Source organism: Tursiops truncatus, chromosome 7, assembly GCF_011762595.2.
Source record: "Tursiops truncatus isolate mTurTru1 chromosome 7, mTurTru1.mat.Y, whole genome shotgun sequence".
In the NCBI taxonomy this organism is placed as follows: Eukaryota; Metazoa; Chordata; class Mammalia; order Artiodactyla; family Delphinidae; genus Tursiops; species Tursiops truncatus.
In genome coordinates, this window is record NC_047040.1 from 21,911,863 (window position 1) to 21,926,542 (window position 14,680).

The 14,680-nt window shown below is 40.0% G+C and overlaps 1 protein-coding gene across 2 annotated transcripts in view; it reads right to left on the reverse strand.

Moving 5' to 3' along the window:
* Nucleotides 1-7,153: 7,153 nt before the first annotated feature.
* The window catches only part of ATIC (5-aminoimidazole-4-carboxamide ribonucleotide formyltransferase/IMP cyclohydrolase), a 30,908-nt gene continuing 23,381 nt past the window's right edge, over nucleotides 7,154-14,680 (reverse strand). For both annotated transcript variants that reach the window (XM_019938970.3, XM_073807300.1), the window contains 4 exons: nucleotides 11,139-11,231; nucleotides 9,782-9,964; nucleotides 7,711-7,866; nucleotides 7,154-7,385 (listed from right to left, as the gene is read on the reverse strand). In XM_019938970.3, coding sequence (XP_019794529.2) covers nucleotides 7,266-7,385; nucleotides 7,711-7,866; nucleotides 9,782-9,964; nucleotides 11,139-11,231 — 552 coding nt within the window. In that variant the 3' untranslated portion in view covers nucleotides 7,154-7,265. The remainder of the gene's footprint in view (nucleotides 7,386-7,710; nucleotides 7,867-9,781; nucleotides 9,965-11,138; nucleotides 11,232-14,680) is intronic.

Below are 14,680 nucleotides of genomic sequence, written 5' to 3' on the forward strand. Positions count from 1 at the left end.
AAAGTGATTAAGAAACACACATCAGCACATTTAAGTGCTGAAATTGCTTCCTATTCAGTAAGTTCCCATTACTGCGACAGGGAAAGTGGCAGGCTCCAATTAAAAAATCCCATTTTCAGGAGATACATTTCAACCATTAAAAAGAAGATCACTCTTGGGACTTCTCACGTTTGGGGACATTTAAAGATTACCACAAAGGCAGATGCAGCACAAAGCAGGGCAGCACCTTGCCCTGCCCTGGATTTTTCAGACTAAGAAAGTTTTAGAGTATATATGGCAGTCATATTTGAGATGCAAGTTATTTATCATTGCCACATCATCCCATTTCATAGTCTCGTTAAAATAAGAGATTCAATTTGAATTGCAAACAAAAATCTATATAAATTACAACGGAAGAGAAGAAAATACTGTAAGTAATAAAAGAGCAAGAGAAATGATGCTTCAGCTGAAAGCCCCAAACGGGAAATTCCTTTCTTAACATTCCTCAGCAGAGTTAGGTATGAAGGTATGAGATATTAAAGCATGTTTTACATTTCCTTAAATTCCTCTTTAGAGACGTAAAAGTTCTAACGATCTGAGGAGCCAGATTTATCCTATTAATGGCTCCTGTGTGGAGCCTCCAAAGGCTTGAAGTTATTAGCTTTGCTTGGAGGTGGCCAGCATGGGGTGATTGTCAGCACCCAGTGCTGGCTAGGGCTGGATCACCCATCCTGCAGGCAGCCCATCCCCCAGCAGACTGCCCTTAAGGAAAATACACTGCAGGCCCAGGATGCTCCCAGGGAGCTCTTTGCATCACGGTACCTCAGAAACCACCATTTCATTCCAGAAGGAAACCTTGCCTCTGCCAGGAGGTTGCCGGTCAGGACCGTACAGTGAAACCTGCTGATCCGTAAAATTCAGCATTAGTTGTAAGATGCCGAGTCAAGCACTGAACATGCCACTTTGGTGGAGAAACTGGAACCCTTTCATACACTGCTGGTGGAAAAGTAAAATAGTGCAGCTGCTGTGGAAAACAGTTTGGTGGTTCCACAAAAAGTTAACCATTGAGTTACCATATGACCCAACAATTCCACTCCTAGGTATATACCCAAGAGAACTGGAAACATATGCTCACATAAAAACTTGTACACAAATGTTCACAGCACCATTTTTCGTTAACAGCCAAAAAGTGGAAACAACCCAAATGTCCATCAGCTGATGAATGAATAAACAACATGTGGTCTGTTCATACAATGGAATATTATTTGATCATAAAAAGGAATCAAGTATTCATACATGCTACACCATGAACCTTGAAAACACACTAAGTGAAAGAAGTCAGGTACAAAAGGTCACATAATGTATGGTTCCATTTATACACAATGTCCAGAATAGGCAAACTAATAGAGACAGAAAGTAGATTAATGGTTACCAGAGGGAGAGAAGAATAGAGAATAACTGCTAATCAGAATGTGGCTTCTTTTTGGGGTGATGGAAATGTTCTGGAACTAAACAGTGGTGACGGCTCTACAACTTTGTGAATATACTAAAAAATCACTGACTTGCCTTTTATATGTGTATTTTATTTCAACTGAAAAAAATGGCACTTTAGTTACAAAAGACCTCAATATCCTTTTGCTTCCTGGTAATGTTACCAAGGCTGTTGCCCCAGCATCACACCCCTGCCCCTCCCTCGAATGGAAACCAGTTACTCTTATCTAAGTTTCAGGAGGAAACTGCAGAGAAAAAAACAAGAACTGGTTAGAATCAACTAGACCCAAGATGGTGGAAGATCTGATTTCCAGTACACTTTGAGCCTCATTCTATGCTCCTTGTAATACATTAGCATGCTAAGTGACACACCCACCAGCGCGTGACAGCAACTGTAAAAGCCCATACAAAGACTGAAAAGGAGTGTTGCATCAGTCTGCAGGTCCAAACCACACCCCTATTCTCAGATAACTGTGGATATTCCTTCCCCTCTTTCCAATTCCCTCCCTTTTACCCTGACCCTCCTATATATTTGGTGTCTCTGCTCTAACTGGGTTAGGAAGTTGATTTGTGAACTAGGTTCCTGCTTTTCCATTCTTTGACCATTAAATAAAGTTTGTGCTGTTCCAGTCGCAACATCGGTTTTGCTATTGGCAAAAATGGAAAAAATAGGAAAAAGAACCTCCCTGGCCGAGACAAGGGGTCCCGGCCTGGGCTAGGACCCTGGGACGGGTCTAGTCGACCAATTCGGTAGCAGTTAGAAGCGGTTTGGGAAAACAGAGTAGATGAAAGATTGAAGAGAGACTTCCCTGGTGGTCCAGTGGGTAAGACCGCGAGCTCTCAATGCAGGGGGCCTGGGGGCCTGGGTTTGATCTCTCATCAGGGAACCAGATCCCACATGCAGCCTCAACTAAGACCCGGCACAGCCCAAAAAAAAAAAAAAAAAAAAAAAAAGATTGAAGGAACTCAAACTTTCTGGCTACCTATTCAAAAACTAAGGCAAAATCCAACTTCCACACATTAGTATCATCTTCCACTACCTTCCATGCCCCATATACACAAAAGCATTATGAAAATAATAAGTAGCATTTTTTTTTATGAGCAGTATTTATCATGTCTGAGGTGGTGTTAAATATTTTGTTTCATTTACTCCTCAGAGCAAAGTGAAGAGGTAGGTACTGCAACATCGGTTTATAAGTAGAAAGTGAGGAAAGGCTAAGTGAATCACCTACCATCACACAGTTTGTTAGTAGCAGACCTAGAACTTGAACCTGACAAACTGGCCCTGGGTTGTGTGCTTTTAACCAGGAGCTATTCAGCCTCCTTGGGAGCAAATGCATCTCCATCTTATAGATGAGAAAACAAATTCCAAGAGGTTAAGGCATGTGCCCAAGATCAACAAACTGGTGAGTGGCAAAACAAGGGAGAGATGATCATGAACAGCCCAAACGTGGTTTCCTAGAAGGAAAGAGGGGGCCATAATCAAGAACAGGTATGGGGGGACATGGCAGGGGAGCTGCTGGCAAAATCCTTTTTCTTTACCCGGTGGGTGGTGATATATGTTTATTTAAAAATTATTCGTGGGAATTCCCTGGTTGTCCAGTGGTTAGGATTCGGTGCTTTCACTATCGAGAGCTGGGTTCAGTCCCTGCTCGGGGAACTAATATCTGGCAAGCTGCGTGGCATGGACCAAAAAAAAAAGATTCTTCAAGCTGTAGATGCTTTAAGCACTTTCCATAGGCATGGTTTATTACAATTTATTTTTTAAAATAAATCTGTGCCTGTCACAGTGTTTAGCAAAAGTGAGCTTTAAGAGTGTCCAAGAATGGAAGGCACTGGGAGCTTAAAGACCTGCAGGGACTTGTGCTCTCAGGAAGGGACGAGGGACTGGGCTTCAGAAAGAAGGTGCCTCTGGAGGCAACAGGATGGGTTCAGGGTGCCCTTGGTGGACTATTTACAAATGAGTGAGGGTTCATGCTTTTCTTCCTGGGCCCCAGATGCTCCCCCAATTCAAATCACTCTTTACGGATCCAGATGTTTTGTTATGGGTTTTCTGCTCAGTCTAGAGTAACCCATTTCTCCAAGGAGTCCTGGATCCTTTTATTAGATAATGGTATTAGAAACCAAGATCTTAGCATTAGGTACGCTCATTGCCACTGGGGTGTCACACTTCTTGGCCCTTTCAGTTGATAGACATAGTCATGCATTTTAAAGTGTAAGAATATTCATTAAAAATTTTTTTAAGTTACTTTTAGATTAACTGATTGAAATATTTACATATGAAATATCTATAGACTTTGCTTCAAAATAATCTGTGTTGAGGCAATGAGAAGTGGAGAAACAGATAAAACTAAAGTAGTCATAAGCTATTATAGTTGGATGATAGATACATAGAATTTTACTTTTCTTATGTTTATCCCAAAATATCCATAATAAAAACCTTTTAAGAAATGAGAAAACTACTTGTGACTACATACTAACAATTTTTAAAACTTAGAAAAAAATGGTCAAATTCCTAGGGGGAAAAATATACCTTGCTAGAACTGACTTAGAAATGAAAAAATTATTTAAGAAACTAAAGCAATTATTAGAAAACATCCTATGATATTTATTGGTGTTTTTTTATTTTCTTAATGGCAGAGTAGATTATATTGGACTACTCCTCCTGCAGATAATTAGGAACACTTGACGAAAATATTAAAAAATCTATTTAAAGCCCCTGAAGGCAACCAAAAACTGGTGGAAACCAGAGGGGCTCAACCTTCAAAGGGGATCAACATCAATTCTCCACAAACTGATCTACAGATTCAATGCAATTCCAATTAAAATCTCAGGAGGCTTTTTTGCAAAAATGGACTAGTTGATTCTAGAATTTACATAGAAATGCCAAGGAGCTGGAATAGCCAAGAAATCTTTAAAAAGACTATTATGAAGGACTCACACTACCCAATTTCAAAATTTACTATTAAGCTACAATAATCTAGACAGTGTGGTGTTGGTATTAGGACAAACATAACAGTAGAACAGAAGAGAGTCCAGAAATGACACACAAATATGGTTGAGGCAACAAGGCAATCCAACAGGAAGAGTTGTCTGAACAAACGATGTTAGAACAACTGGATAAATGTATGGAAAGAAATGAAACTTGACCCATGCATCACTTTAACACTGGAATAGATAAAAGACCTAACTGTAAGAGTGAAAACTACAATTGCCTAAAGGAAAACATATGAGAAAAATCTTCAGTCTTTGGATAGGTAAGTGAAGGTCTCTAGTTTTTAGATGCGTAAAGATGCAAAGATGAAGATGGGATACAGGATGAGATTTTCCTGGAGGAGACCCTGAAATGGAATGGGGTAGGGAAGTTGGGGGCACCAAATGTTTAGAATAAGTTACTGCTCAGATTCTAGCTTCTGTTTTGGGAGAATGAGGTCACATTACTATTACATTACTAAAAATATAAACATAGACCAGTCTGTCATGAACTACGGACTATGATTATTCCAATTCTTTATGTCTGAGGTCCAAAATTTAAAAATTACCTCAGAAAGTATTAAAAGGAAATACTCTAAAGAGCATTTTGAGGGAATTCCCTGGTGGCACAGTGGTTAAGGATCCACCTGCCAATGCAGGGGACACGGGTTCGAGCCCTGGTCTGGGAGGATCCCACATGCTGTGGGGCAACTAAGCCCGTGTGCCACAACTACTGAGCCTGTGTTCTAGAGCCTGCGAGCCACAACTACTGAGCCCATACACCACAACTATTGAGCCTGCGCTCTAGAGCCTGCGAGTCATAACTACTGAGCCCATGCACCACAACTACTGAGCCCACGCTCTAGAGCCTGTGAGTCACAACTACCAAGCCCATGCACCACAACCACTGAGTCTGTGCTCTAGAGCCTGCGAGCCACAACTACTGATCCCATGCACCACAACCACTGAGCCTGCGCTCTAGAGCCTGCGAGTCACAACTACTGAGCCCACGAGCCACAACTACTGAAGTCCACGCACGTAGAGCTCATACTCCACAAGTCACTGCAATGAGAAGCCCGCACACCGCAAGAAAGAGTAGCCTCCGCTCACCACAACTAGAGAAAGCCCGCATGCAGCAACTAGGACCCAATGCAGCCAAAAATAAATAAATAAAATAAATAAAATTTTAAAATATTTTTAGAAAAAAGCATTTTGAGTCTTTAAAAATTAATATTGTGCCTGCATATCTGGGCAGTAATGGTGGGTGGAATTTCAGCTCTCACACGGTCCTCTTTTCTGCAAATGTAAAACAGTGATTAGAGAATGAATTATTTTGATAAATCTGGACATAAGTATTTATATCTAATTGAGATAGTTTGTAGTGCCATTCTTTAAAATATTTATGTAAACGTATTCAAACCGTAGTGTTAAATGGAGAAACAATTCTTCCAATGATTATACCCTCAGTGTTAACCTTTGGTCAAGGGGAGATAGAATGCACACTTAACAAGTTATAAGCCAAAATATGTATCAGCTGTTTATTGCTACCTAACAAAGCACCCCAAAACTTTATGGCTTAAAGCAATACATAATCTGTTTCTGTGTACCAGGAATTCATGAGAAGCTCCTTTGAGCAGTTCTGGCTCAGGTCTCTCAAGAGGTGGCAGCAAGATGTCGCCTTGAGACTGGAGCTCCACTTCCAAGGCAGGTCACGCACATGGTGGGCGGGTAGTGTTGGCAAGATAGTTTCTCCTTCAGCAGGGCTGCTTAAAGGTACCTACAGCATGGCACTGGCTAACTCCAAGAAACTAAGGCTGAAGTTGTAATGCCTTTTACAGCCTAGCCTCAGCAGTCACACATCTTTCCTAAAGTATTTTGTTGGTCACACAAGTCAGCCTTGTCTTCAGTGTGGGAGGGTACTAACTATACAAGGGCCGGAAGATTAGTCAATATATTAACGACTAGAAGGATAACCTTAAAAAAACCCGTCAGAAATCTTTTAATTTAGGGCAAGTGGGTTAAGGACATGGGAAGAGGGCATGACTCAACTTTTAAGGTGAAAGATGACAAAAGGTTTCAGTTGGCCTTCGGTGTAATATGTGAACAATCAGGACCACATGGGCAGGGCACATAAACGCACAATTATGTCCTGATGTAGGAAGGCACTGCCATCCACTGTGCCCTACTTCTGGTAGTAAACCTGGGAGAATACCAGGTCCATTTCTGAGCACCAAACATTGAATACATTTTTTAGGTAGCTCCAGAGGGGACATCAAGGACTGGTTTAAATTATGGGAAACATTTCACTTAACACAGGAAAAAGGAAGTACTGGCAGTATCCTAATGTCGGGCCAACAGAAGCTTTAATCCCCCCTAAGTTTCTAGCCCACGGGTTACAATCTGCTGTTTGTTTAGAAGGTAGTCAACCACACTCTTTAGAACTATGATTAGAGGTAACTCACGAGCAGAATCCCCCATGAGTAAACTAGTGGGACTTTAAGATGCCTGTGCCACCTGCTATGGCGGCTGCTCAGTTTCTTTGGTTTACCTAATGATTTACAGATATTCACACAGGTAACATTTTGGGATGAGCTGAGCCCCAGGAGGCAGGGATGCTCCTGTATTTCTTACAAATAACCATGTGTAATGTTTGTCAAACTAAAGAGCCTATAACTAAGACAAATTAAATACAACTACCAGACACTATGGCTCCAAGATTATTAAAATTTAACGCTTTATTTTTTAAAAAAGGTTATTTTCAAAATTCCATATGTGATTTTTCACCTACACATAGGCAGGGTATAAAATAATGCGTGAAGAAGTCAGTGATGGAAGAGCCGGAGATTCGTGTGAGCGAGGATTATTCCCAGCTCATCGCAAGCCTCGATCACAACTTTGTCAGCAGTGGAACCGGAAGGGGCAGCGATGTAGGCCACGCCACTCTGAGGGGGAGACAGAGACAGACTCTCAAAACACAGCCTCATGCCAAAACACGTCCAGAACCAACCCCTCACACCCAATAACAAGTGCAAGCTAACAACGATTCATGCTGCAGACTTATTCGGTCAAGAGGCAAAATAACGGGATTTGGGTTGTCCATACAACAAAAGGAGAAGTCAAAATAATACTCTAGGTGTTACTGATACATCACATCATCATAGCCTGGATATATAATCTAACTCACAGAACTGAAAAATCAGAAGCAGCATCTCTGAAATGGTTGCTGCATAATGACCAAATCCATACACACACCAATTCCATACTTACCCTTTTAGCTCTGTCTACATTGTCCCGGAAAGGAAAGAAGGCATCAGAGCTGATGGAAACTTCACTAAGTTTGTCAACCCATTCCCTCTTCTCTGCCTCGGTTAATAACTCAGGGACCTGCTCAAACAGTGTCTTCCACTTGATCAAATCTTCACCCTATGAGTGGGGGCAGAGGGGAAAGACAGGTTTTACACCATCTTCAGTCCTATCTGATACAAATCAGAATGCCAGAAAAACACTTGGGCATTTTTCCTAGGACTTAATTATAAATAATGACTCATTTATATCCAAGTCCATATTTCTAGAACCTTTTTTTTGATGTTGTATAACATTTCATTAAGGAAGAAAATTAATCTTAAGTGTACCAAATAAAGACTGTACCATTTACAAGCCAGTTTATTCCAAATATATTTTGTTCTTTAATCTCTAAGTTAAATCTACTGCTTTATATCCCTGTATCAAAGCAAGCAAGGAAACAGATAATTTCTAGAAGTACATTTCTACAATAATTAGTCTTAAGTACAGAGTCAGTCTAATAGACCAACCAGAACATGACGCAACAGTGTTCATTTTTAAAAAGTACTTCTATTTAGGGTTTAAACCAAAAGGCTTAAACAACATACTTTTATTCTTATTCACATATATAAGTTCTCTTCCAGGACTTACAGCACAATTTGTTGTGTAATAATCAAGCAGAAAAAGCAAATATTAAAGTAATTTTTAAAAAAAGCTATTTGAAGCGTTTCCTGGTTACAAAGCACACTCTGCAACGACACCTGTTGATCATGTCATGGATTCCTATCCCTGAATGGACAGCCCAGTGGAGTTGACTCGCCCCCTCAGAAGACCACTGAGTTTTTGATTACCAAGCTTCTCTTTGTGTTTTGCATCCAGTACCTGTTAAGCATTTCTATTTCCAGAAACTGGGCTAAATCCTATTCTTTTAGCAGGCTACCTAATACTTGCAATTTTAATGCTCCCATATACCTGCTTCAAAGTAGAAAACATTAAAGAACATGAAATATAACACAAGTACACTGAGTTGTTAATGGAGCTTGTAGAAAATGTAGAGGGACATTTGTTACCTGCTATCAAGTAATTTGTGTGCAATGTTAAGTACACACCTATCACATAGTAAGCATCATGAATGGCACTGTGACAGACACCCAAGATGGGTGAAAAACAGCCCCTGTCATCAAAACTTATAATCAGGGACTTCCCTCGTGGTCCAGTAGTTAAGAATCCGCCTTCCAATGCAGGGGACGCGGCTTCGATCCCTGGTCAGGGAACTAAGAACCCACATGCCACGGGGCAACTAAGCTCGCATGCCACAAGTACTGAGCCTGCGCACTCTAGAGCCCGCACACCACACCTAGAGAGTCCACGCGCCACAGCTAGAGAGAAGCCTGCATGCTGCAACTAAGACCCGACACAGCCAAATAAATAAACAAACAAACAAATAAATCTTTAAAAAAAAAAAAAGCTTATAGGGACTTCCCTGGTGGCGCAGTGGTTACAAATCCGCCTGCCAATGCAGGGGACACGGGTTCGAGCCCTGGTCCAGGAAGATCCCACATGCCACGGAGCAACTAAGCCCATGCACCAACAACTAGTGAGCCTGCGTGCTACAACTACTGAAGCCTGTGCACCTAGAGCCCACACACTGCAACAAGAGAAGCCACTGCAATGAGAAGCCTGCACACCTCAATGAAGAGCAGCCCCTGCCTGTCACAACTAGAAAAAGCCCACGCGCAGCAATGAAGACCCAATGCAGCCAAAAATGAATAAATTTATAGGAAAATAAAAAGCTTACAATCAACAGGGGAGGTACAAACATACAAAACTAAACCAGTGGTTATAATCTAAAAAGACATACGATCTGTAGCGTCAGAAAGGGATAAAGAACGCCAAAGAAAGGTAAACGAGACAGAAGAAGTTTAGATTAGCAAATTTAGATAATACAGAACTTCAAGAAAAATATCTTTTATCTTTGTAGTGATGAAGATAGTCTGCTACACAGAAAGGGTAAACATACTAATACACTCCACCCACACTCAACGACAGCCCTTACCTCTCCGATGGTTCCAGTAACATACTGATCGATGGCGTTGGAGATTTCTGCTCTCTTCACTCCAGTTTTAAACTTCATGGAAAGCACTTGTGGGTGATGTCTAAGCCACCAATAGTTTGCCTTATCCCCGGCAAGGCGTGTGCAGTGTATCCGAGACTGCTGTCCAGCTCCAATGCCAATAACCTGAAGAATGAAGAACACAGACGTTAAAATGAATAACAACACGCTTCTCAATGGATCTTTTGTGCATATTCCCCCAAATCCATCAATTTTGTGGGGGGAAAAGAAAATCAGGCTGAAATAAGAGAAATACCAATAATTTTAAAGTCATTAAAAAGGTTAAGTGTAACATGTTTTAACTATTATTTATATGTTTTACCTCTTCAGTGAAATTTGAGGTATGGCTATTAATTAATATCTGGAAGTTTCTAGAGCTCCTGGACATCAGTAGTGAAGCGTGGTCTTGCTGGAACTTATCAGACAAGTAGCCACAGTCTCCCAGGTTTTTGGTATTACAGATTAGCAATCTTGCAACAGTAGGCAATCACCTAAATTCCGAATTTGAAAGGGTCTTCCAGGTCACATGCCAATTAACATCCATCCTCCCCTCCTACTTATGGGCCAAATAATTTAACAAATGGCTAGAGAGGAGCTCAAGACACTATGAGAAGAAACAGTGCTGAAGCCACAGCAAAACCAGGTTTATCCTAGAGCTAGGAGAGGCCCAGTGATGAGCCAGCTCAGTCCTGCATCCTATGGCTTTTAACTAGGAAAAGTTAAATACCTAGCTTAACATCAGATAGTAAAAGATGTTCAATATTTTGACTGTGGTAGTGGTCACGGTCAAACAACTACATAAACTGTGCAAACTGGTCAAACTCTACACTTAAAAAGGGTGAATTTTACTGTATATAAATTATGCCTCAGTAAACCAGATTTTTCATCATGTTAACTCTTAGTCTACAGATTCTTGGTAAAATAACATTAAAAGTATAAATAAAAATACCCTTTATGCTGCAAAACGATGGGCTAGTGGGTGGCAGTATGTTCTACTCCCTCTTCAATGGAAATGCTACCGATAGGGACGAGGGGAGCAAAAAAACTAGTTCCCTAGCAACCACTGTCCCCTAACCCAAAACGTGCCAACTCGTTCCAGGCAAGAAGCAATAAGAACAATTTTAACACTTAGTTCCAAAGATACTTTGTATTCATTACTGAGTAAATACTGACAAACCGAGAAGAGAAAAACTTGGCAAATTTTCCTTTTCAAGCAGTCTAGTTCCCAAGACGGATGGATTTTTGAACATCATCTTGCAAAACAACAGTCCTCCCAAGGTGAGTCTGACAGCTTGGTTACCTGCCCGTCCCTGGCATAGCACACGGAGTTAGACTGAGTATACTTGACAGCAATGGTGGCCACAGTGAGGTCTCTGAGCGCAGATTCCGGCAACTAAAAAAACACAGAATGGTAAATGGGGCTTTTTTTTTTTTAAACCTTCATTTAACTTTTAGCATCTTATGTGTCCCTTATAACAGACCTATAATATATAGTTCTATCCCTCAAATGAGGGAGTGAAATGAACTGTTCATAGGAGACACTATCATGTTTTACTGAAAGAATCATATTTAACGTATTTGTCATGGAACTCTGTGCGACGCCTAATACGTCACAAACTCAGATTGATGCCATTTTGCAACAAACTTTGGCTTAAGCCTCTTTACGTATCACACTAGATATGAAATACCATAACCACTCCAAAACTGACAAACAGTATTTTCTCTATCACAGTAGCACCGAATAACTGGAGATGTGATAAAATTTATGTTAAAAAAAAAACATTCCCTGGTGGCGCAGTGGTTGAGAGTCTGCCTGCCGATGCAGGGGACACGGGTTTGTGCCCCCGTCCGGGAAGAACCCACATGCCACAGAGCGGCTGGGCCTGTGAGCCATGGCCGCTGAGCCTGCGCATCCGGAGCCTGTGCTCCGCAATGGGAGAGGCCACAACAGTGAGAGGCCCGCGTACCGCAAAACGAAACAAAACAAAAAAACACTGAGAGTAATTTTCACAGACTCTACAAATAACTGTGATGCACATACAGCCAAGACTGCTCAGGAAAAACCAAATTAGGATCATTTTTTGGTTTGCCTAGAATATTCTACATAGAAAGTATTCAAAAATGTATTATGTACTACAGGTTGAAACAGAATGAAACAACTACTGTAACTAAAAATGTCACTATCTTTAATATAAAGAGCAAATACAAATTGAAAAGAATAATAATGATCTATGTTGGTATGCTAAGCGGACAAAAAATATAAGTACATCTAATTGATAAATTATCTAACTGAAAAACTGTTAAGTCAGACTTCATCAAAACTAAAGCTTCTGCTCTTAGAAAAGATCCTGTATTAAGAGGATAAAAAGACAAGTTACAGACCATGAGAAAATATTTTGCAAACCACATATCCAACAAAGAACTAGTATTCACAATATATAAAGACCTCTCAAAATTCAGCTACAAGAATAAAAATATAATTAGAAAATGGGCAAAAGACATGAAGAGACATTTGAAGAAAAAGGATATACAGATGGCAAATAAACACATGAAAAAATGTCCATCACTAGGCATTAGGGAAGGCAAATTAAAATTATGAGGTATTGCTACACACCTATCTAATAAGAAAGCGACAACACCGAAACCTGGTAAGGATGCAGAGAAACTGGGATCGTGCGTATGTTGCTGGTGTAACATATAAAATGATGCAGCCTCTTTGGAAAACAGTTTGGCAGTTTCTTAAACTAAATATGCAACTATGATGCCAGCCAGCAAATACACTCCTGTGTCTTTAGAACAGAGAAATGAAAACTATGTTCATACAAAAACCTGTTCATGAATGTACAATGAATGAAAGTTACAGAAAGGGGAACAGATTAGTAGTTGCCCGAGGTTACAGAGGAGGCAGAGGCAGGAGAGAAGTGAGTGTGGCTATAAAAGGCAACAGAAGCCTCCTTGCAGTGAGGGGCATGTTCTGTGTCTTGACTGCATCAATGTCAATTATCAAGGTTGTGATGCTGTATTAACAGTTTTGCAAGACACTGTCCATTAGGGGAAATGGAGTAAAAGATACATGGGAACTCTTAAAACTGCATGTGTATCTATAATTTTTACTTTTTAAACTCAAAATTAAAAGCTTAAAAACCACTGTTAGAATTTTTTAAGAATTTATTATACTAAGGTACTATTGATGCATTGATAGTATATCCTTTTCTATCTGTATTTGCTCTTTGCCAACTATACATTTTATTCCTTTGGTTCTAAGAAAGATTAAAAACAAAAGCCAGCCTTCTTAGCTGCCTACCTTCAAATATAACCCTAGTATCCCGAGTTAGGATCAAGGACTATGAGACATGTCAAGGGGTGGGAGTGAGAGAATCCAGTGTAATAAACATGGCACATATAGTTAAAACAAATTGAAGCATTATTCAAGAAAAATGGGAGAAGACAGAAAAATTCAAGCATGTTTGTTAATACTTAACACACACTCATTACACTTCTCCGGCTTCCTCAGGACTGAAACCATTCTAGACCTGATAGTATAATCTGATGATTTTGAGGCTGGAATATTAATAAAAACCTGTTTTAAAAGAAGGGAGGGGAATATAAAGGAGGATAATACCATCATTCTCATCCTTAGTTAGGTTTCCAAATTTCCATTAAAAATACATATGAACAAATACAAAAGAATGTAGATAAAAGATTAAAATCAAACCCTTGTAAAAAATATCCAAGCTAGCACAGCCAGAGGCACAAAACCTATCAAGTGCTACTAAATTAATCAGTCCAATACCTATAAAACTACAAGGAAAACTTACAAAAGTAAGAGTCTCAATAGGTAGACACAGTTGTCAGCATGGGTACCATGGAATCTAGCTCAGTACCCTTTTGGTATTTTAAAAAATACATTAACCAGCCAGATTAATAAAGTTAAAAAAAAAAAAAAAGAGTCTCATTTTACTGTGAGCTGCTTAAAAACATTGCTACTCCAGTACCTCAGGGCCTTGACCAAAGGAGTGGATTCCAAAGGACTGAAAGATCTTTCTATATATGATTCCTACATGTTCCTTCACTTCAGGGCACCATTAAGTTTCAAAGATAAAAATGAAAGAATAACCAGTAAACCAACAAAGATCATGTCTTAATCACTATATGTTTATTAACAGAACTATCCTGATAAAGATTTTAAAGCCTATTTTCAGCATTCTACTTAAAGTCGCAGGATTCAGACCGGGAAACAATAGCCAACTCGTCCACTTGTTACAAAATGACTTAAGAGACTAATCCTTTTCTAAGAACAAATAGAAAACCTGAATACAGAGCTCATAAAATATCAAGTACTGAGAGGCAAGAGGCAAAGACCCCAGAGATAAAGGAAGCTGGAAGAAATGAATGTGATGATGCTTTTCCCCTCAAGGCATTTTCCAAGTTGCAAGGCAGTAACTAAGAGGTAAATGAGCTAAGCCCCGCATTAAGTCAACTCTATGAAGGGAAAAAAACACCATCCAGACCCTCAAAATATCTATATGGTTCTTTCATATTGCAGACCAAAAAACTGATCCAATAGTCAACCTACAAAAGATATGGAAAATTTTATTTGAGGCAACCTGAGGAACCCAGGAGACAGTCTCTCAGAAAGATCTGAGAACTGTTCCAAATAGGTAAGGGGGGTGGCCAGTATATACGTGATTTCGATGAAGGGGCACGTGCAATCAATCACACTTCTCGGCAGAAGGTTACTGCTATTCTCGAGGAACAGACATCCTAATTAATGGTTGTAAGTGCTTTCCTAAGTACGGGAAGATACAAGAAACTGGGTTCACAAAATCTCCTGAAAATATA